The 20,801-nt window shown below is 33.6% G+C and overlaps 3 protein-coding genes, 1 long non-coding RNA gene and 1 other non-coding gene across 5 annotated transcripts; 3 read left to right on the forward strand and 2 right to left on the reverse strand.

Annotated features, from left to right (window-relative positions):
- Positions 1–54: 54 nt before the first annotated feature.
- LOC111413798 (uncharacterized) lies at positions 55–1,121 on the reverse strand. The gene is made up of 5 exons (XM_023044905.2): positions 983–1,121; positions 884–930; positions 625–812; positions 312–562; positions 55–252 (listed from the first exon to the last, which is right to left on the reverse strand). Exons 1-5 carry the CDS (start codon positions 988–990, stop codon positions 84–86), a joined length of 663 nt encoding a protein of 220 aa, XP_022900673.2. The 5' UTR covers positions 991–1,121; the 3' UTR covers positions 55–83.
- A 5,493-nt stretch (positions 1,122–6,614) lies between these two features.
- Positions 6,615–7,969, forward strand: LOC111413789 (uncharacterized). The gene is made up of 5 exons (XM_023044898.2): positions 6,615–6,898; positions 6,949–6,995; positions 7,072–7,262; positions 7,321–7,577; positions 7,650–7,969. Exons 1-5 carry the CDS (start codon positions 6,891–6,893, stop codon positions 7,900–7,902), a joined length of 756 nt encoding a protein of 251 aa, XP_022900666.1. The 5' UTR covers positions 6,615–6,890; the 3' UTR covers positions 7,903–7,969.
- Positions 7,970–12,059: 4,090 nt separating this feature from the next.
- On the reverse strand, positions 12,060–14,200 carry LOC111413819 (uncharacterized). The gene is made up of 5 exons (XM_023044926.2): positions 13,141–14,200; positions 13,024–13,067; positions 12,758–12,948; positions 12,435–12,694; positions 12,060–12,344 (listed from the first exon to the last, which is right to left on the reverse strand). Exons 1-5 carry the CDS (start codon positions 13,146–13,148, stop codon positions 12,113–12,115), a joined length of 735 nt encoding a protein of 244 aa, XP_022900694.2. The 5' UTR covers positions 13,149–14,200; the 3' UTR covers positions 12,060–12,112.
- A 1,513-nt stretch (positions 14,201–15,713) lies between these two features.
- Positions 15,714–17,425, forward strand: LOC111413821 (uncharacterized). The gene is made up of 3 exons (XR_011640744.1): positions 15,714–16,147; positions 16,196–16,834; positions 16,887–17,425. It is a non-coding gene; the product is annotated as an uncharacterized lncRNA (long non-coding RNA).
- Positions 17,426–20,085: 2,660 nt separating this feature from the next.
- On the forward strand, positions 20,086–20,157 carry TRNAG-UCC (transfer RNA glycine (anticodon UCC)). Its single transcript has one exon. It is a non-coding gene; the product is annotated as a tRNA-Gly (tRNA).
- Positions 20,158–20,801: the final 644 nt, after the last annotated feature.

A 20,801-nucleotide genomic window follows, 5' to 3' on the forward strand; every position in this document is an offset into this window, starting at 1 on the left:
TAACAAATTTTGCAGTGCATGTAGTAAATTAATAAAAAAATTAAATTTTAGAACTTTGGATAAAAAACGTTTATTTAAATAAATTAGATGTTTATTTCAATATTAGATTTGTTTGTGTTCTTAACTTCATAAATCACTTGCCAAATTGCCGTTTTTACCAAATCTTTTTTATCTTCAGGTAAAAGATCAAGTTCTGCCCCGAGCGATAAAGTGAAATTATACATTGTACTCGCAGGACTTTCATTAATTTTGCTGTCAAAATAAATTAGAAAAATTAAATACAATTTTTCACATCCGCTTTTTACACTTACTAAGCATCCGTTAAAACTTCGAAATTAAAAACTTTATGAAGTGTGCCGTCGTTATTCCAAATTAATAAACTTTTCGCATCAAAAAGATCAACCTTCCCTATTCTCCATTCGTTTTGGTGAAATGCCCTTCCGATATAATATATGTTATTGCGGTCACCAGCTATTATTACTCGATGTGATAAATTTTCTGGTAGTTTTTTTACATCTATGTATTCCCAACTTAATCTTAGCGGATTTTCCGAACACATTATCTAAATAATCAAATTAATAAGAATTTAAATTAATAAAATTTGTTTGATAAATATTAATTTACTTGCACGTTATTGATTCTTTCCTGTTTTCCGTTATTTTCAGTGATGAACCTACCACTTTTCGAGTAAATTGTTCCGGGAACTAAAACTCCATCAAAATTACTTTGACCAATATGTATTCCAAATCCAACGTTAACGGCCTGTCTGGGAATATTAATTTTATTGTAATCACGCCAAAATACAGGTTGGTCTTCATTATTAAAAATAATTACAACAATATATAAATAAGCATAGATTATAAAATTATTTTCATGTATTTACCATGTGCATGTTTTACGAATATAAGAAATCCCACTAATAATATGGATCTAAATAAATAAAAATTAATAGTTTTTAGTGATAAAGCAATAGTTTTGTTACCTCCGCATTTTTAATAAACGAAGAATGTAAGATTTACATTAACGTATATTCATATTTGAGAAAATTAAGTATCGAAGTGGTGATAAAAAGGTTAATGTTATAAACATGGTTCACGCAACTTTGATATCAATTCCCCTACTACGTATTGCACAAAGTGGGAAGGAGTAAATGCGCACTGTTAAGTTGATTTTAAAGAAACGTTTTCTAATATATTTGTATGGATAGCTCCTAAGACATCTTCATTAGTTAGAACTTATTTGTAGATAAAATATTTTCGGTTTAAATAGAAAATGTTCTTAATAATAGTTGTTTAATTGTGGCGCATTTTTTGCGTATATTTGATCATTAGAATGGATGTTCTTTTATTAGCTTTGTAATAAAACCCATGGTGGGCTTGGTAGCGCTTGATTTAGTGTAGGTTAGTGTGGTTTTCTACGGAGGGTCATGTGCTGAACTCCAGCTCAGGGGATCTTTGCTTAACCGACTGGGTCGAGAGGAGACAACTTATGCCGAAAACTTTCATCGCCTTACAACGTTGGCTAAGAGGGTAACACTTGGTTCCTAATAAGCGGACTTTGGATATCTGGGGACCTCTACTTTATATACAACAGCGTAAAGCCGGATTTATATTTATCTGACGTGTCGTGTTGTGACGCGTCAGAACGGTATCGGTTGAATACATTTACTATGGTGAGATTTATATTTGTGTGTCGCAATGTGTTGTGGTGCCTTGTGTTGTGTCGCATCAGCAGCGATCCCGATGTCCGTCAGAGCATCGGAGTGGGAAGTGACGCATAACGACAGATCAGACAAATGTACACCTGCCTTATGTCTTGTCAGATTTACGTTTCTTCTTTCTTTCGATATTAAAATTAATTACATTTTACATTATCAGCATCGCTCTCAAGCTCTTTAACCAGGCCGTGAAATTCGCCTTTAGCCTCTCTCTTTCTGTTCACTGGATGAACCCAATATCTTGTTTCTTTTTCTTTTTCTTAGAAGAGTTGCCAGTACCATAAAATGAATATCTTCTTCATAATTTGAATCAGAAGATTCATTGGAAAACATTATAGACCCACGTATGAACTCTTTGAGTACCACGATTGTATTGATTCAAAATATCGCCAGAGTGCGTCAGATTCTGGATTCGCGGGAAGGTAGGCTGAACCGCCCGCAGCACTTTGGCCTCAGCAGATCCCTTGTACTTACTTCCGTCATTTGGTCAGCATTAGGGCCCTTCCAGCCATATTACCTTGGAGGCAAAAGCTAGAATTTGTCCTGTTTGTGCTGCCCTGATTCCACTCATGCTAATCTGGATATCTCCAAAAATAGATAACCTTAATGTTTCGAGGGCCACGCAGTCGCATAAAATGTGTTCCGTTGATTCCTCCTCCTCACCGTATCCTCTGCAGATGTAGGTGTCACTTATTCCCATGTTCAGTAAGTGCTTCTGTAGATGCCAGTGTCCAGTGATTAGCCCTATGACCAAACGTAGGTTCTTCCTGGACAGCCTCATAAATAAATCTGTTCGTTTAGGATCAGGGTACATCAGAGCCTCCTTCGCTTGGCGACACCCTGGTGTCCTGTCCCAGTAGTTTAGAAACTTCTTACTTGTTGCCTCTTTTTGAAGCTCTATTAAAGACCTTATTGTTGGGGCAATGAATGGTTCCGGCGATCCCGGAGATTCGCCTGCAGCTTTCCTTGCCAGTTTGTCCACCATGTCATGAAGCTTATTTCCCGAATGACCCTTTATCCGGCTGCCTCACAAAGATTGTTATGGCAGTCCTCAAGCAACGAGGATGAACAGCGATTCCGCCCAAGCGAGAGGAAGGCTTGTCTGCAATCAGAATATATTATAATTTTTTTATTACTAATTTTTTGGAAATTTCCTCAGCCGCCAGAGAAATGGCCACCAGCTCCGCTTGGAGCGCGGTGGGCCAAATTCCCAGCGGTTTAGAAATTTTTATTGTTGGTTCGACGGAATAAACCGAACCAGAACCAGTTTCCCTACGAGATCCGTCCACCCATACTTGGAAGACAGTTTCGTCAGGCCTGGATTGTTCTCCTACCTTTATTTCATACGGTCGTTCTAAGATAAAACGCGTTGGAATCGTATCTACCCTGCCATTCAGGAGCGGCTGTTTGTTACATGCGTCCCCCCATAGCTGGCTAGTCGATTTTCCACATTTCCCATTTGTCATTAGCCGCTCGCAGCCGGATCATTGTTGCTATCACCATCTCCTCAACGTGATAATTGAGAGGAGGAAGGCACAGTACATTCTCCATTGCTGCTGTTGGTGTGGTTATCATCGAGCCTGTAACGTAAAGACAAGCCAGACGTTGCAATTTTTGTAGTTGCAAAACAATCGTTTTATTTCTAACTCTTGGCCACCAGTTTACGGCGCCGTAAGTCATCATTGGACGTATCACTGCAGTGTATATCCACAGGGATATTTTGGGCGTTAAACCCCAGGAAGTCCCAACGGCCCTTCTGCACTGAGCGAACGCAATGCGTGCCTTATTTATCTTACCTTTGATATGCGGTCTCCAAGTCAGCGTTTTATCCAGGGTTAACCCCAGATACTTCACTTCATTGGCAAAGCGCAAGGGAACTTTGCAAAGCCAGCGTTCGATTATTCTCAGTCCAGCCTGCATTCGGTCGCATAGGACGTTTTCGAACTTCCCATGAACCAAAACGGCTAGATCGTCTTCATAGGCGCAGACATTGAATTTTTTAGATGAAAGTTGTCTTACAAGGCTGTCCAGGGTGAGATTCCACAGCAGAGGTGATAAAACCCCACCCTGTGGACATCCTCATTCAACGATCGCTCTTATTTTATTATCTTTATTATTATTATTAGTAGTAGTGTCAATTACACTATGGACGGCCCTTTTTGAGAGCATATTTAGAATCCAGTCCGCTAGTGCAGGCTAGACTCCTTTTGTCTCTAAGGGCTTTATTAATTGTATGGAAAGCTGTCCTGTCAAAGACTCTTTCGATATCTATAAATACTCCGAGAGTGGACTCTTTATAGCCCAAAGATCTGTCGATAACTCCTACGATATCTTGTAGGGCAGTTTCTGTTGATCTTCCCAGAGTGTATGCATGCTGGCTTGGGTGCAGGGGAAACCTTTCCAGTGTCGTTTCTATTATATATCTTTCACATAGCCTTTCAAGCGCCTTCCCGACGAATGAGTAAAGACTGATTGGTCTATAAGATTTTGGGTCAGTGTAATCTGTCCTTCCAGGTTTAGGAATGAAGACTACCTTTACTTCTCTCCAGGATAAGGGAACATAGCGCAATGCTGAGTGCGTCAGAACACAACATATAAATGTAAACACTAAGCATTACGTCAGAGCGCATCACGACACAACACGTCAGACAAATATAAATCCAGCTTAAAGAAACTGAAAATGAGGTAGATGCAACTCCCAGCGCATTAAGGCAGAAATTGCCTTCAACAAGTAGAAACGTTACCCTACAACTAGTGTCTCTAAAACAAACACCATAAAACTACCTGAGAGTATTGAAAAGCTCCAGGTACAAGAGAAAAATCTAAGTGGCGCACGCAAACAAAGGCTAAACCTTGAGGAAGTACGATCTAAGGCCATACAGTCCATAAGTGAAGAGAAGAAATGGGGAAAGGGCATAACGCTAAGCTAGCGGCGACTGAAAGGCGTAGTACTCCTAGCGGAAGGAATCTTCAGCGGTAACAAATGCCTATAGTTACCAGTTTCAAGCCTGACCTATCGTTAACGCCTATTTCCCCAACAGTGCAGACGAGAAGTCTTCCACATTCTCAAGACCGTTAAAGATCAAGACGAAGGTCTGAATACCAACGAATGGAGGGTGCTCAAAAGGACGACTAAAGGCAATAGTGCCTTTCTTACGTTGTCCGTTGACCAGCCTTAAAACTGCCAACTACAAACTTAGCTACAAATTCAGGAAAATTACACTGAGGTCAAAGAGCGGCAAGCCTACGCTACAATAGAAGGAATCCGAGTTGAAGCCAGGTACTTCTGGAAATGCTTCTTCTTGCAATGCTAATGGATGTTTACACATTTTCCATTTCTTTTCTATTCCTCGTGGTATGAATTATAGCCTCTATGTTGTGCAACCCAATTCATTGTCGAACTTTTTTTTTCTGCCATCCCTCTTCCCCTTCTAATTTGCCCTCAATTATTAATTGGAGATATTGTGATAAACTAGGATATTGGCATTTTGGTTAAAGATGATTTAGTTAGTGAAACTGTTGTTGAATCGTTTAATGGTTTATATGTAACGTCGAACGTGATACTTATCCTTGTTCGTGTCTTATATTAGCAGTCTTCTATTACAAGATTACAACATTTCTGTTTAATTTTTAATCTTTTAATTTTTGATTGTATTAAATTATTTCGAGCACATGCTTGTTTCAATCTAAATTTCAATTCCGACAGATAATTCTCGAAGTTGTAAATAAGATCTACCTTGTTAATTATGGTCGATGGCAAATTTGCGATTTTTCCAAACACTAATTCATGTAAAGTGTAACATGACACTCAAGTGCTCCATGAATGGATGTTTTGATGCTTGAATACGTAGATAAGTATTATACATTATCATAAAAATTTTTCAGTGAACCTAACGTTTCGTGATGATAATCTGTTGAACATAGTTTATTGATTTTTAATACATTTACCAAGAATTCCCTTGATCCCCTGATGTAATTTTGGATGAACACTTGCGCTATTGAAATAAGGAAATTTCGCAACGGGCAAAATTCGACATACTTGCTTAGTTCGCATTGTAAAGTTAGAATGTAGCGATTGCTTGCGTAGCCTTCTTCTACACGTCCTGCTAAGTTTAGATAAATTTTTTGTTGTTATTGCTAAAGGCTGTATATTTGGTTTTGAGTACTTATACATTTGGCAATCTTCACATTTCTTTACAAACAAATCTTTTCTTAATCCTGACCAGATATAGTATTTCTTGATGTTGTTTAACATTCAGTTGATACTCGCTCGTCTATCGGTTGGGAGCATATGAAAATCATTCAAAATTAACTGTCTAGTCTCCAAATCATCAACACTTCAACATTTCTTGTTAACTGAAATTCTTGGACCTTCTTTTAGCATATTCCTGTTTTCTTTTAATTCATTTAACAGTTCATTTTTTATTATAAATAATTCCGGAATACTAAATTTTCTACATAATATATATAAAAAATGTCTGTCAATAACTGCGTTATTTTTTTCAGATTATTTTTTCTTAAATTCTTCAAACTCTGCTTCGGTCATTAAAGATAATTTGGTGACATGTTTCGGTTTATAATTAATTCCACCAACCCAGGGTGATCAAACCTTTCGTGGCGTAATGAATTCTGTGGTATCGTTTTGCCTGGTCTGCGTTCTTGTTACTGCACAAATCCTTTCATGCTATTTTTGATCCATTTCTTTCAATTCATTAGTTATAGGATATCTCGAAACGTGAAAGCGCATCCGCCGTCACGTTATCTTTCCCTTTTATATATTTAACAAGGGTAAGGATCTGCTACAGGTGATAACTCCTTCACTCTTAGTGTAAGCCAAAAGGATTAACAGAAAATGAACAACTGGCTGCTATATCCACTGATCGTAGATTGATGATGGAATTGTCATCAATTTTGATCAAGTGACACTACATAGTATGTTTTCAATATATTAAGATACACAATATTTTATCTTCTTAATATTTCTTATGTACCATATAAGGATAATCGCTATCATAAATTTAATTTAAGTCTTTAAAGTATGACCCATAACCTTTGATATCAATTCTTCGTTGTTTCTCTCTTATTAAACGTCTGCTGTAAAACTTTCGAGAATTATTAATTTGGTGTGCTGACGTATTTTAGTTTGTAGAAGCATTATTCATACTGTTAAAAAATGTTAAGGTAAAGTTACTGGAAATACTTATATCATTTTTAATCTTATCATTATTTAGATTCATATTACTTTTGGTATTCCTGCTAACTGTACGATGCGAGAATGGTAAATAAATTAAACAGATAAATAATAATTTTATATTATTTAAATCTTTTCATACGTTTAAAATATTTTTTAATAGAATATGAGCGAGATATTTATTGGCGTCACTTCAATAAAGTTATTCCCGAAGATGCTGTCGATGTTGGATTTGGTGTATATGTTGGAATAAGTCTTTTGGATGGTTATATGATTCCTGGGACAATAAATCCGGAAAGTGGAAAATTTGAAGGTGTATTAAGCAGAAAGCATGAAAAAACTGATGAAGTGAAAGTAAGTGATAATTAAATTACAAATTCATTCCGAATTTATGATAAAATAATTACTTTAGATTTTATGTTCGAAAAATCCCTTAAGATTTAAATGGTTATACATAAACGGCACGGATCTTCCACCAAATCTTCCAATTTTATCAAAACGATTTGTAAAACTTGATAGCAATAGTCGAACATATTATGTTGGAAGAGCTTTCCATGAAAATCAATGGAGAATTGGGACGGTTTACTCACCAGCAATGAAAATTTTTTATACCTGGAATAACGACCGTACCGTACGTCAACTTAACCACTACGAAATTTTAACATATATGTGAGTTTAAAGTAAAGATGTTAATTAATTTTAAAGATTCTTATTACATTTTTTTTTTGTTTTGTTTCGCAGTACTCCGGATAACATGGTATATAATAATCCCCAGCAAGATGTATCATCGGATTTAAAAACCATTAAAGAACTTTTAAATAAGAACAATTATTTCATATTATCGGTTGCGGCAGAAATTGATCTTTTACCAGAACCTTCAAAAGATTTAGTTAAATCGGCGATTTGGAGAATTATTTATACAGTGAAGCGCGCAAAAGTAACTAATTCTGAAATTTCGTTATCCAATTTGACCAAACAGTTACGAATTGAATAAACTTAAAATAAATCTTATACAATTAATAACATATTAATAAATCTATAAACGTTTTATTGAAGTTGAAGTAGTCTTTTAAAATCAACCCCAATCAAAACGTCAGATAGTTTGAACTTCAACCATAGAGATTAGAAAATAGCCTAATAATTGTGCAAACATTTAGGGGAATTATATAGTAACTCATGCCCATGTATCTCTTTGGTATACCAAACTTATAGTAATGAAAATAACATGGGCATGAAGTATACCTGTCTACTTTTTGCTTGGGGATGAAAGTGTTAAATCAATACAATGAGCAGTATTCAAGACAACTTGAATTATTAGCGATAGATGCAAGTGATCCAAGAACATGTTAAGGTTATGTGAGGTTATTTGCAGTTCTTCCAAAAAATCTGTTCAAAAGCAAAATTTTTGAATTGTTGTGTAATATGAATGATGTTCAACACCCAGATTACAAAACAAAAAAGAGATACCAAGAAAGTTATGGAAACATGTTGACACATATATTGGATAAGTTAGTAAAAAAACACTTAGATACACAAGTAGCTACATACATATATTTATTTGTCGTTCAAAAATCTACAAAATGGTTTGCAAAAGATTCTCGTATCTATTTCGCTCACATTGAGCCATTCTCTTTCATGCTGGTTTTCTGGAAAATAATGTATCACCTCTTAACACTACTTTAAGTCACTATTGGTTCTCACATTACGATGTCCCACAAGATTATATGAAATATACAGTATATGTGCCGCTTTTTCTGAGATAACTTCGATATCCTCAATTAACATACGCCATTTAGCACGTAGTATCCCAAAAGCACGTTTAATGCATTTTTTAGCTATTAAGCGAATATTGAAGGTTTGTTTGACAGGGTTACGATTTCTGGACAGATATTGTCTCATCAAAAAAATCTTCAACGGATATGCCATGAGATATTTCTCTGTAATTTTAATTGTTAATAGTCTTTAATTGGTGACGTGTTCAAAGTTCTCTGTCTGGCGGTATATTGAATTACTTATTTTCAAGTAGCTTAAAGAGTTGTGAAGGTAAAAATATTCTGCCATTACTTTACTTTCATCTGGTACCAATCTCGATTGTGATAAATACTTTATCAGGATCAGCTACTGCTTGTAAGAATCAACTGCATGTAGTCTGTGGTTTACTTCTGCAACAGTTTGTAATTGCTTTTGACTAATACCTAGGATAGATCCGTCAAATTGATCCCATATTATTTTACATGTTAGATGAACAATTTTGCACACTCCCATTTTCAAGAGTTGATGTTAAATTTTGGAATGAGAGTCCTGCAGAAAAGAAATAATATCATAATAATTAATAAAATAGAAATTCTTTCCAAAAGAAGGCGAAATTAATGCTTAATGTGAAGGTGAAATAAAAAATTTTAAAGAGGTAAGTTTCGGGTTGGACAGTATGAAATTCCGAAAAAACGTTCCGCTTTTTGATATAATACACAAAAGGTGAAAGCCATGCACAGGAAAAAAATTATTTTACAGAAATGGAAAGATAAGAAGGACATACTAATGATTTTTAGGTTACATCATGCTACTATGTAAAACATAACAACACGACAAGGTGAAGTACAAAAATCTTCATATGTAATAGACTACAATAGCAACATGGGTGATGTGGATTTAGCAGAATTTTTTTCTATACTACAGCAAGATATAAAAAGATATATAAAAGTATTATACATATAAAGATTTTTCATCATTTTTTGAGGATAACTACACTAAATGGTTACCATTTATACAAGAAGTTGGGGGTAAAAAAAGGCTTCAGAACTGGCAATTTCTCAAAGTAGCTTGAAAACAGCGACAGTTAAGGTGAAGAACAAATTGCAGAAAACGTTAATGATGAAGATTCAGGCACGATGATATGAGATGTGTTAGATCACGCTCTTAAAATCAAACTCACCGTTACATCACCCATCTCATCAGAATGACGAAATTGACAAGTGTATCTGAGAATAGTAACGTACTATATCAACAATATTGCACTGTTACAAGAATCTTAGATTATTAAATACGTTTGTAGATTCAATAATATAAACGGTTCAGTTTCATGCACGGACTTAAAAAGATTCTTAGGGATTTGGTGAATATGTTGCATGTTGGAAAGTTAAAACCATCCAGTTAAGATTAAGTTTTAGTTACCTACCTCGCAAATGAAGGCACTCTCCAGTTACTTGATCTACTTTCCCAGTAAACAAGAAACAACTGTGAAACATTTCAATTTTAACGTACAATGAATTAAATGAAAGATCGTAGAACTACGTCTCATATACGTGGTACGATTTTTACGAAACGTATCTAAAGATATGTATCAAATACATTTCAGTAGGAATATTTATGAAATATCATTAAAATATGTAGCAGAAACATTTCATTTGAAACATTTCTCTACAAATGTGTCTGAAACATGTCTGGAATATCTTCGAGGAGGGTTCCCTCCAATCGGAACATATTTTTATCTTACCTTTATCTTACCTACATAAAGAAATAAGGCGCGACGTCCTGTCTGGGACACACCATCTGTTCCGATTCGCCGGAACCCCCGGCATCCCGCAGAGCTTATTTCTGTTTCCCTTTAATTTGTAATTTCATTAAATCGCTCTTCAAAAATTAGGGAGCTCTAATTTTGAAAAAGTAATAACGGAATCCGACAACCTACATTATTTGATATATTTTGGTCAAATCCGCGAGGAAATCCACCCAGCCGTTTTCGACATAACGGCGTCTTACTAAACCGCGATTTTCCGTGAAACTATATGGAATATCGAAAAAATAAAATATGCCACTTATTAAGAACACATCAGGCTACCACCTGTTCAAAATTAAAATTTTTTCGTACGATAGTTTTCGAGAAAAAAAATCGCAAAGAAGACAAAGTTGCCGGTACTGTCAAAAATCGGGTACTTTTTTCATTTAACTCGTGATAAAAAGAAAATCGTAGATCCGAAAATTTTCAAATTAGCATATGTTACGTAGAAATGTTCAGTGATTACAACACACTTTGTCGCAATTTTTTTATCGAACGGTTGCGAAGATATAGATGTCTAAAGTGAGGGGCCTTGACATTTTGCACGGATAGTAGTGGAATAAAGTAACTTTATTCAAAGTAACTTTATTCCACTACTATCTACTATCTAGTTGGTGAAAAATGGAAGAACATGATATGACAAATCAAACAATGAAATGTCTATTAATATGTTAATATAAATAATAAATAGGATGTGATTGATTTAAGATTGTATTTTTCATTATTCCACTAGTGGAATAAAGTAACTTTATTCAAAGTAAAGTAAGTAACTTTATTCAAAGTAAAGTAAGTAACTTTATTCAAAGTAACTTTATTCCACTAGTGGAATAATGAAAAATACAATCTTAAATCAATCACATCCTATTTATTATTTATAATAACATATTAATAGACATTTCATTGTTTGATTTGTCATATCATGTTCTTCCATTTTTCACCAACTTTACCTTGACAACTTTCACACTTTTACAAATATGTTACAAATGGAGTCGGTAAACAATCGAAAATAAATAGCACCAATTTAATACCTCCCAATGTGTTTTTAGTTAATTGCAATGTCAGAGTGAAATGTTAAATCATTTTTTGATAACATCAGATGAAATTTTGGATAAAACGTTGTATTACATGCGTGTTTTATTCACTTAAAAAAATTAAAACATAAACATTCTTGCGTGAATAAAATGCTGTCTAATACACTTACACAATAAATAACTATTACATTTCAGAAATAATTCAAAACCGTTAATGAAACATTTTAGTAATGTACCGTAATTGTCAGCTGTATGTTGCAGAAATGTTTCATTAGAAACGTTTCAATGAAACATAAAAAGGGCCAGACATTAGCAGTTTCAGACACGTTTCAACTATATTTCAGAAATATGTCGAAGAAACATTTCATGTTTCAATAATATGTATCAGAAATGTTTCTGAAACGCAAATTTGTTTACTGGGTTGATGGCCAACATTATCAACAAATTTGTATTTCTTAATCAACATTAAGATCATTCTTAATCCTCGTCTTTAACGTTTACTGTTTTATGACCAATATTATTTAAGAATTGTTATTTATAAACTTTAATAGCATAACCCGTAGCCAATCATTAGTGTTTTATTTACAGAGTATTTTATTTTTATTAATTACAAACATCTAATCAACTAAATCAGACAATGATAAAGTGATATTATTTACATTGGAACGCTTAACTTTATAAATAACTCGCCAAATTGCAGTTTTAATTAAATCTCTGAATCTTTCAGGTAGTCCATCAAGTTCTTCTGCCAGCGATGAAAAATAGTAACCATTCTTATTTGAAAGTTCCTCTTTTATAGCTCTTAAATCCGATGATACATCCGATTGAATCGTATTTACTATCTTGTTGCTGTTAAGAAGAATAAAAATAATTAATATACAAGTGATATAATAAAAATTGTAGTAATTTAATATATTATTTAAAAAGTTTTTCACTTACACATCGGTTAAAATTTCGAAATTAAAAAGTCTATGAAGCGTTCCATCGTTATTCCAAATTAATAAACTTTTAACGTTAAAAATATCAACCTTTCCGATTCTCCACTCGTTTTGGTGAAATCCTCTCCCAATGTACCAGTTTAAACTATTGTTTTGGTAGCCGGCTGCTACTAATCTTTCTAGTAAATTTTCTGGAAGTGCATTCCCATGAAAATTTACGTATTCCCATTGAAATCTTGAAGGCTCTTGTGAACACATTATCTAAATTATAAAATCAAAAATTAATTTTTAATAATTACACGAGAGTTAAATATATTTCATTACTTTTACGCCATCGATTGTTTCTTTCTTGCCAAAGTGTTCAGTAATAAACTTGCCTGTTTTAGGATATATTGCGCCGGGTATTAAGTTACCATCAATTACCCTTGTACCAATATACAAACCATATCCAACATGAACAGCATCTTCGGGAATACTTTTATTGTATTCACGCCAATAGATATCATCTTCGTATACTATTTAAGAAAAAGAACTATAAATAGTTAAGTAATGAAGGTTAATGAAGGAATACTTTTACATTATTTACTTACTGTTATGGCCTTTTACAATTAAGAGAAATCCCACTAAAATGAATCTAAATTAAACGAAAATAAAACAAATAAGAATCTTAAAGAAACGTGCAATTTCATATTTTTACGTGTCTTTACCTCCGCATATTTAAAAAATCTACAAATTTCGTTTTTAAATCGTTAAACACACAGAAGACTAGAATATGTAAAAATGTATTGCTACGTTCGATATAAAAGCATAAACAGAGATAAAAGATAATAAAAGGTTATGGGTTACAAGTAATAAAACATCAAGTATTTATATTTATTAATTAAAATCATTTAAACGTTATTATTATTTTCGTAAGTGTACTATAACTATAATAAAAGTGTGTTCTATATACAGGGTGATTCACATAAGAACCGACACAGAGCAGGGACATGTATAGGACAATAAATTAAGATGATTTAAAGTAACTTACCTCTATACTAACTTGTACACCTGAGGAGTTATAGGCCTTCAAAGTTGGCTCTTAAATTTTTAAAAAGTTCAATATCTTCGTAATAAATTAAGCTAGAAAAATTTGGTATACGTTATGAGTGTACCTAGAGTATTAATTGGTAGCAAATTGAACTCAATTGAGGCATTTCAAAGGGTTGATTAAGGGTGATGGTACCATAAATTTTGACATATTTTTTTAATTAATAGGATAAAAAAGAATAAGTCCACGATGATTATTTATTATTTTTTTCTAATTTCGGTACAACAATGTTTCGCTTTTTCTAAAAGCGTCTTCAGGTACGACGTCAAAAACTAAGAATGATGAACACGTGAAAAAATGATCATGTGGAAAAATTTCAAAACTACGACAGATCGATGATTAAAAATATAATTTTGGATTAAAGAGAAAAGTTAAATTTTTGAAAACGGCGTGGGTTTACCATGTCAGGTTAAAAACTCCAACGTCGGGTGATAGGTTAATAAAATTTTGAAATGCTGAAGGCAGGCGTAAAAGAAAATGTGAAAGCTGAAGGCGTGTTATAAAAGGGAATTTATCGTTAAAAATCGAAAAACTTGAGTCGTGTGCACATATCGACTGTCAGTCGTAATCATCGTGGACTTATTCTTTTTTATCCTATTAATACTCACCATGATGAACCTGGAGGCTACAATTGCCAATATTTTTTTAACCTTTTGGCGGATTTAATAATTTAGTACTTCATTTTATGTGGAATGTAATTCTAAAACTTTTCTTACTCTTATTGTTTTTTTAAAAATCTTTGTCATTTTCATAAAAAACTTGAATAACTAAAGACACTTATTTCGTAATTTTACTTAAAATAAGCGAAAATACAGTAGTCGGCTGTGATATTGTATGTCAAACTTGAAAAATAAGTTATAAAACCTTGTTATCAAATAACTTTATAACCTATTTGTCAAGTTTGACGTACAATTTCAGAGCCGACTACTGTATTTTCGCTTATTTTAAGTAAAATTACGAAATAAGTGTCTTTAGTTATTTAAGTTTTTTATGAAAACGACAAAGTTTTTTAAAAAACAATAAGAGTAAGAAAAATTCTAGAATTAAATTCCACATGAAATGAGGTAATAATGCATTAAATTCACCAAAGGTTAAAAAAATCTGTCAAAATTTAGGGGACCATCACCCTTAATCAACTCTTTGGAATGCCTCAATAGGTCTCAACTTGCTACCAATTAATACCATCGGTACACTCATAACGTATACCAAGTTTGGTTTTTCTAGCTTAATGTATTACGAAGATATTCAATATTTTAAAAATTTAAGACGCAACTTTGAAGGCCTATAACTCCTCAGGGGTACAACTTAATATAGAGATAAGTTGCGTTAAATCATCTTAATTTATTGTCCTCTACATGTCCCTGCTTTGTATCGGTTCTTATGTGAATCACCCTGTATAGAGATTTCTACAAAATGTTAAAAAGTGACGATTGCTTATAATTCAATTTATTCAGGAGGTAACTGTATTGTGTCAATAACGAATCATTATAGTAATGGTTTTAGACGGCTTCTAGTTATACACCAACGGCTATTAATGAATGTGTGAAAAATCCATATTTACAATGTCTTCGAAAAGGAGCTGCCAGCACTGAGCAAAAGTTGATTGTCTTTGATGTAGTATGCATAGCTTGGTTGAGTTAGACATCAACACGATTGTGCTCCACACAATTGATCCACACCGGCACAATACTCCGCGACGGGTTAGACCAGGTCCAATACTGTCACTTTTGCAGGATGTTATTTTGAATTCTGAGATTTATTGTTGTCTTCGTTTAGCGTTTTTCGAGAGTGACACCTAGGGTGTTGAATGTTTATTGTGACCAAGAAGTTTGTCTTTAAGGTAGATTTTAAGTTGGTCGTTTTTCTCCTGTTGTTTAGGTGGAAGCACATCTTGGTCGCATTCGGCTGCAATCTCCAATCGCAGAAATATCTCCCCAGGGTAGCCAGGTCAGTTAGTAAAATTTGCTCAGTAGTCTCCTATTCTTTATGGTTTGTAGCAACTGCCCAGTAGTGTGCGTATCAGAATTTCTTTGATTGTGAGAAGACGAAAAAGATTTCCATACATGCCAAGTGATACAACTGCTGCAGTAGATGACCACGTCATGGTGAAGAGTGTACCACAGCATCAGACCACACACAATTACTGTCGTGCAGCAGATCTATCACTTTTTTATTTCAGTTTTCTTTTTGAGTAGCCGAAAATTGAGAAATATATAAAATAGGACGTTTTTCCACTTCCGCCACGAGCAAAAAGTTAAGTTGCTGGTCATGTATCCTGCTGGAACACTTAGAACTGGAAACTAAAATCACTTGACGACATGCGAGTCGACTGGTGTCTGGTCGCCGTGAGTGGCGTCAAATTTGATTACATAGGAAATGACTCAAAGTGAACTGGTTAGTAATGCGCCTCACTGAGCTCTTTTTCAGTATTGGTATGAAAACGGCAATAAAGCGCATAACTTTTCTTGGATGAGCAAATATGTCTGGAACTTACAACTTACAACAAAAAACAAAAATGCTTGGATGACGACGGAAGTTTTTAAAACTTAGTTTTTGGCAAATTCGTTACAAAGATCTCAATTTACATAAAATGGTTTAGACTAAAATTGTCTAATTCTAATATTGTTAGTAACTCTGAGAAGCATAGTGTCCCTTATTTAATACTTTTAAAGAGTTCTTTCAGGTAGAAGTGGTCTCCCAAATCCAGTTAGACGCACGCAATGGTCGATTCTTCGTGAACGTTAAACGTTGGATCCTTCTAAATGTTATTGGCATAATCTTAAATGTTTAATGATATCTTTCGAATATAAACTTTTTATTTCTTTGAATAAAACCACATTTTGTAAAGATTTTACGGCGATATTTTTTTCGAAATAATTTTATTGATTCCCCGACATTGTTTCCGTCCCTTTCGTTCAAATTCGACCAATACGATTGGGTAAAGTTAACCGTCAGTATTACGCGTCGTTCTTCGTACTGTCGTTGTGCTGATCGTAGTTTACGCGTATTACGATTAATACAAACGACAAATTGTTTTAAATAAATACAAAGAGCTATTGATCACTATTGATAACGTGATTGTTAAAAATGCGTCAACGTTCTAGCACTATCTGGAAGTATTTCGATTTGGTTAAAACAAATACAACGGAGGATAATGTTTACGGCGAATGCAGACATTGTTCGAAAACGTTTGATACTCGAAATACAACCAGCATGTTTTTACATTTAAAAGCGAAACATGAAGTCGAATACCTCAAAGCTTTAAATGACCGTAAGAGCAATCCTATACGAAGAAACAAACGGCATTACGTGTAAGTATTGATAATTATTTGTGGTTTTATTGGAAAAAAAAAGATTTTTTAGCGCAAAATATCGAAAAGCCCTACCTGAAAAAGAAAAGAATGTTGAAGCAGAGGTAATCTTGACAAAGGAAGAGCCAATGATATTTTGTGAAGCTGAACTTCCCATTAATACTATCAATAATATTTCTAGTAATAATGGTAACAAATTAACTGAAGTTTGTCGTTCATCTCCTGTTCAGTTACGTTTATCTGATAATAATTGTGATCAAGCTAATAGTAATAATATAAGTAAAAATGAACTTGATGCAAATAAATCTTGCAAACACAACGAGGTAAATAATATTTTGCCTGGTATGTCATTGGATTTAAGATTTATAAAAGAAAACATTTTGAATAAAAATAATTATTTCTTCTTGTCTGTTGCGGCTGAACTCGATCTTTTACCAGACGACGCTAAAGATTTAATTAAAACTGCAATTTGGCGAATTATTTATGAAGTTAAACAAGCAAGAAGATCTAACATCCAATTATCATTATCTAACTTATTGAAATAAATGTACTTAGTATTAATGTTAAAATGATTTTATTAAAGCTTTTTGACAAAAATTTTTTGATATTTAAATTTTAGAAACTTTAAACCTAATTTGTAATTAATTTTTTAAAACGTTTACATTTTCGCAAAAAATCATAAGCAATGGTACGCATAACACTACGCATCAGTTCCTCTATTAACAGTATCTAACTAGTCTTCTATTAGCAATATTATTTTTCTGTAAGCAATATCTAATCTTCTGCAATCAGGAAATAATTTTCAGAAAGCAGTATCTAATTTTGTGTTGGCAATATACAGAATGATTTGTAACATACGGAACAGACTAAAAAGGTAGGTACATACTAGGGGTCAAACTGAAAAGATTTGCTTAATAATGTTTTGTTAAAAACTTAATAGTTACATAGATATCGCATGTTAATTTTTTAAATAATTTAAAGTTCATTTTTGAGAACTGCTGATATTCAGTAAAGAACAATAAAAATATTTATCAGTCATCCTTATTTTTGAAGGAGCTGTAAATGTAGACAATTTATTGTTTCAGTAGTTTTATTATTTTAGATAATACGTAATTTGTTAAAAGTAATGATAGATGGTCTATATCTTTGTGATTATTAAGTTATGGTCAAAACATTATTAAGAAAATATCTTCAATTTGGCCCTTAGTACCTACCTTTTTAGTCTGCTCCGTATGTTATAAAACTCTGTATAGTTTTCTGTAAGCAGTATCTAAACTTGAACACAGCAAAATAACCAAAAATTGAATTTTTATTATATCTGACTCTTGTTTAATCACATTTCAATTGTTGCGGTGTATTATAATTCGTTTTCTTTTACGCATTGCGAAGAGAAAGATCCAGAACGTGCAAAACCTCAAAATAATGAGAAAATAATTCAACAATAATACAAGCATCCGTCACAGAGGATTGATTATTCATCATGGAGATCGGAATGCCGTAATTATCACTTCATTCAAGTATTATTTTTTCTATATTTATTCTTGACGTTTGATTTCTTTTAATCAAACGCAATAAGTTTTCTTTCACAATTGATAATCTGGTTAGCTTTATTACTAATTTCCCGAATTTTTTACTTTTCATAACAATTCCATTTTTGTTTAATTGGCAAATATTTCATCTATGCTATTGAATTGGAGTTTGACAAAGTAATTTCAATACTTTAGAATAACGTTTAGATTCGAGTGATTTGGTTTTATATCATTCAAATCTAAACCAGTTAACAAAGTAGCTTATACTATATTAGACATATGTACTTACTGTAGTAGGGACACCCACCCTGCTATTCTAGGGTCTGACAATGGCAAATAGCTTTCCAACAAACATGCTAACAATGTGGAACACGAAATACGTTTTGAACCTAGAAAAGGGACAGAAAGGTGTATCGATAAACATTTTCACGGACAATCGGGCCGCCCTAAAGGCAATTCAGGTCTACACGTGTGACACTGCACTGATCAGAGAGTGTACCAGTAACCTGAGAGAACTCGCTAGGAGTAATGATGTTACTCTATGGTGGGTTCCAGATCACAAAGACATTGAGGGCAATGAAAAGGCGGACAAGTTAGCCAAAGAGGCATCTTTGGCTAACTAGAACTAAAAAGAACGCCCTACATTGTACCCCAACCGACATAAAGAAACAAAACCTTAGGGCAATACTGAGGTTCATAAAGGACCTGCATTTGCCCTAAACTTTTGGAGGGCTTAAGTTACTATAGATCTTATAGGTCGCGGTGACAAAGGGCTGCTCCCCTCAGCTCGGCAGCAATAATAATAATCACAGCAAATGTCAAAAATTTCTAGAAATACTCAAGAAATACAGCGAAAGCTACTCGAGTAGCTTTCGCTTTAGAATACCTAGATCTAGGTATTCTAAAAAATAATGTTATACTCCAATAATGTTTAAAATTCAAGTGCTGCAAAAAGAAACATCAGGCTAGGTAAATCAGTTGAATATTATCTAGAAACAGTTTGAAATATTTCCAGATCCTTCCAGGATTCCAGAAACCCTTCAAAATTAACCTAAAGATTTTGAAGGATTATTAGAAATCTTTGCAAATATGATGCATTTTAAAGTCAGTTTATAATTCATTCTTTATAAGTCAGTTAATATTTGAAAATCCTAAATAGACTTTCAATATCTCAGGAAATGGATATACAGTCGATTCCGCTTAATTGGGACACATCGGGAAGTATTGGGACCGAGCCATTTTGTCCCAATAAAGCGGCTGTCCCTATAAACCGAAGTATGCATAAATTAAAGTTTCTATTTCGTTCTTTGAAATTTGTCCCGGTTAACCGGTGTCTCAATTAAGCGGAGTCGACTGTATATCTCAAAAATATCTGAAAAACACAATATAAGTTGATTTTCTTATAAATAATATTATTTCATTGGCAATAAGAGATTGAAATTAAACAATAACCTATTTAAACCGGTCGTTTCGTGAACCTTTGATACCTTTAATGCGGTAGAGGATATGGATCCTTCACGTTGCACACAATACTTCTGATTTATGAACTGCCTAAAACCGTATAATTTGAAAAAAACGTTTCAGTTATTTTGACACATGATAATTAATGAATAAATTATCTCAATTTAAAGTAATGTGATCTTTTGAGAACGAACAATTATCTTCAGCCTCAATTGTATTAAACTTCCAAGCGAGCTTTCTCTTTGTTACAGAGAGTCGTAAGCGATGGTGGTGTAATGGTCAGCATAGTTGCCTTCCAAGCAGTTGATCCGGGTTCGATTCCCGGCCATCGCATTACTATTTTTACTGTAACATTTTAGGGAATTTGTTTATTTTTAAAATGTAACCTCAAAGAGTTACAATATAAAGATAATTTTGTATTTTCATAGATTCATTATTTATATTAACTGGAGTGTCTTACACAGAGCTTCTTTGCATTGTTATAGATATCAAACAAAAATATAGGGAAGGAATGTGTAATTCTAAATAGGTAAGTAAGAAACAAGGATGGACATAAGTCTCCTACTTGTTGTGCAACGAAATCAACTTGCGGTGGTAAGGTAACAGGAGGCAAAAAACTAAATTCTTGCAGATCAAGATTTAGTTGTAATGTATAGTGTGGTGAATATAGTTGTGGAATTATAACACCAAAAAACAAGTTGTGGCGATCTAAACTACGTTTATTTAGGATCTCCTTACGCGGCATTAAGTCATACTTTAGAACACGAATATCATTATGACAGGTTTCAGTAATGGAAGTACTCTGCGTAGGTACTCTGTTAGTGGTGTAAATGAGGGGAAACGACACAAACTCCTATTCAGTCACTGTGATTATGTTTCACTTTGGAACGCCATTAACTGGTCCAGTGTGCAGTTTGAGAATGAAATAACTTATTAAATATTATGATCATTTGGCTCAAATATAATATACATAGGTG

This window comes from Onthophagus taurus, chromosome 1 (genome assembly GCF_036711975.1).
Source record: "Onthophagus taurus isolate NC chromosome 1, IU_Otau_3.0, whole genome shotgun sequence".
Lineage (NCBI taxonomy): Eukaryota > Metazoa > Arthropoda > Insecta > Coleoptera > Scarabaeidae > Onthophagus > Onthophagus taurus.

Bases quoted from the DNA above. Each gene is read 5' to 3' on its own strand.
- LOC111413798 (XM_023044905.2), bottom strand. The intron at 813-883 runs GTAAATACATGA...TTAATAATGAAG, and splicing joins ATTCGTAAAACATGCACATG to ACCAACCTGTATTTTGGCGT. The intron at 563-624 runs GTAAATTAATAT...TTGATTATTTAG, and splicing joins AAAGAATCAATAACGTGCAA to ATAATGTGTTCGGAAAATCC.
- LOC111413789 (XM_023044898.2), top strand. The intron at 6,996-7,071 runs GTAAATAAATTA...ATTTTTTAATAG, and splicing joins AACTGTACGATGCGAGAATG to AATATGAGCGAGATATTTAT. The intron at 7,263-7,320 runs GTAAGTGATAAT...TAATTACTTTAG, and splicing joins AAAAAACTGATGAAGTGAAA to ATTTTATGTTCGAAAAATCC.
- LOC111413819 (XM_023044926.2), bottom strand. The intron at 12,695-12,757 runs GTAATGAAATAT...TTTATAATTTAG, and splicing joins AAACAATCGATGGCGTAAAA to ATAATGTGTTCACAAGAGCC. The intron at 12,345-12,434 runs GTAAGTGAAAAA...TCTTCTTAACAG, and splicing joins TTCGAAATTTTAACCGATGT to CAACAAGATAGTAAATACGA.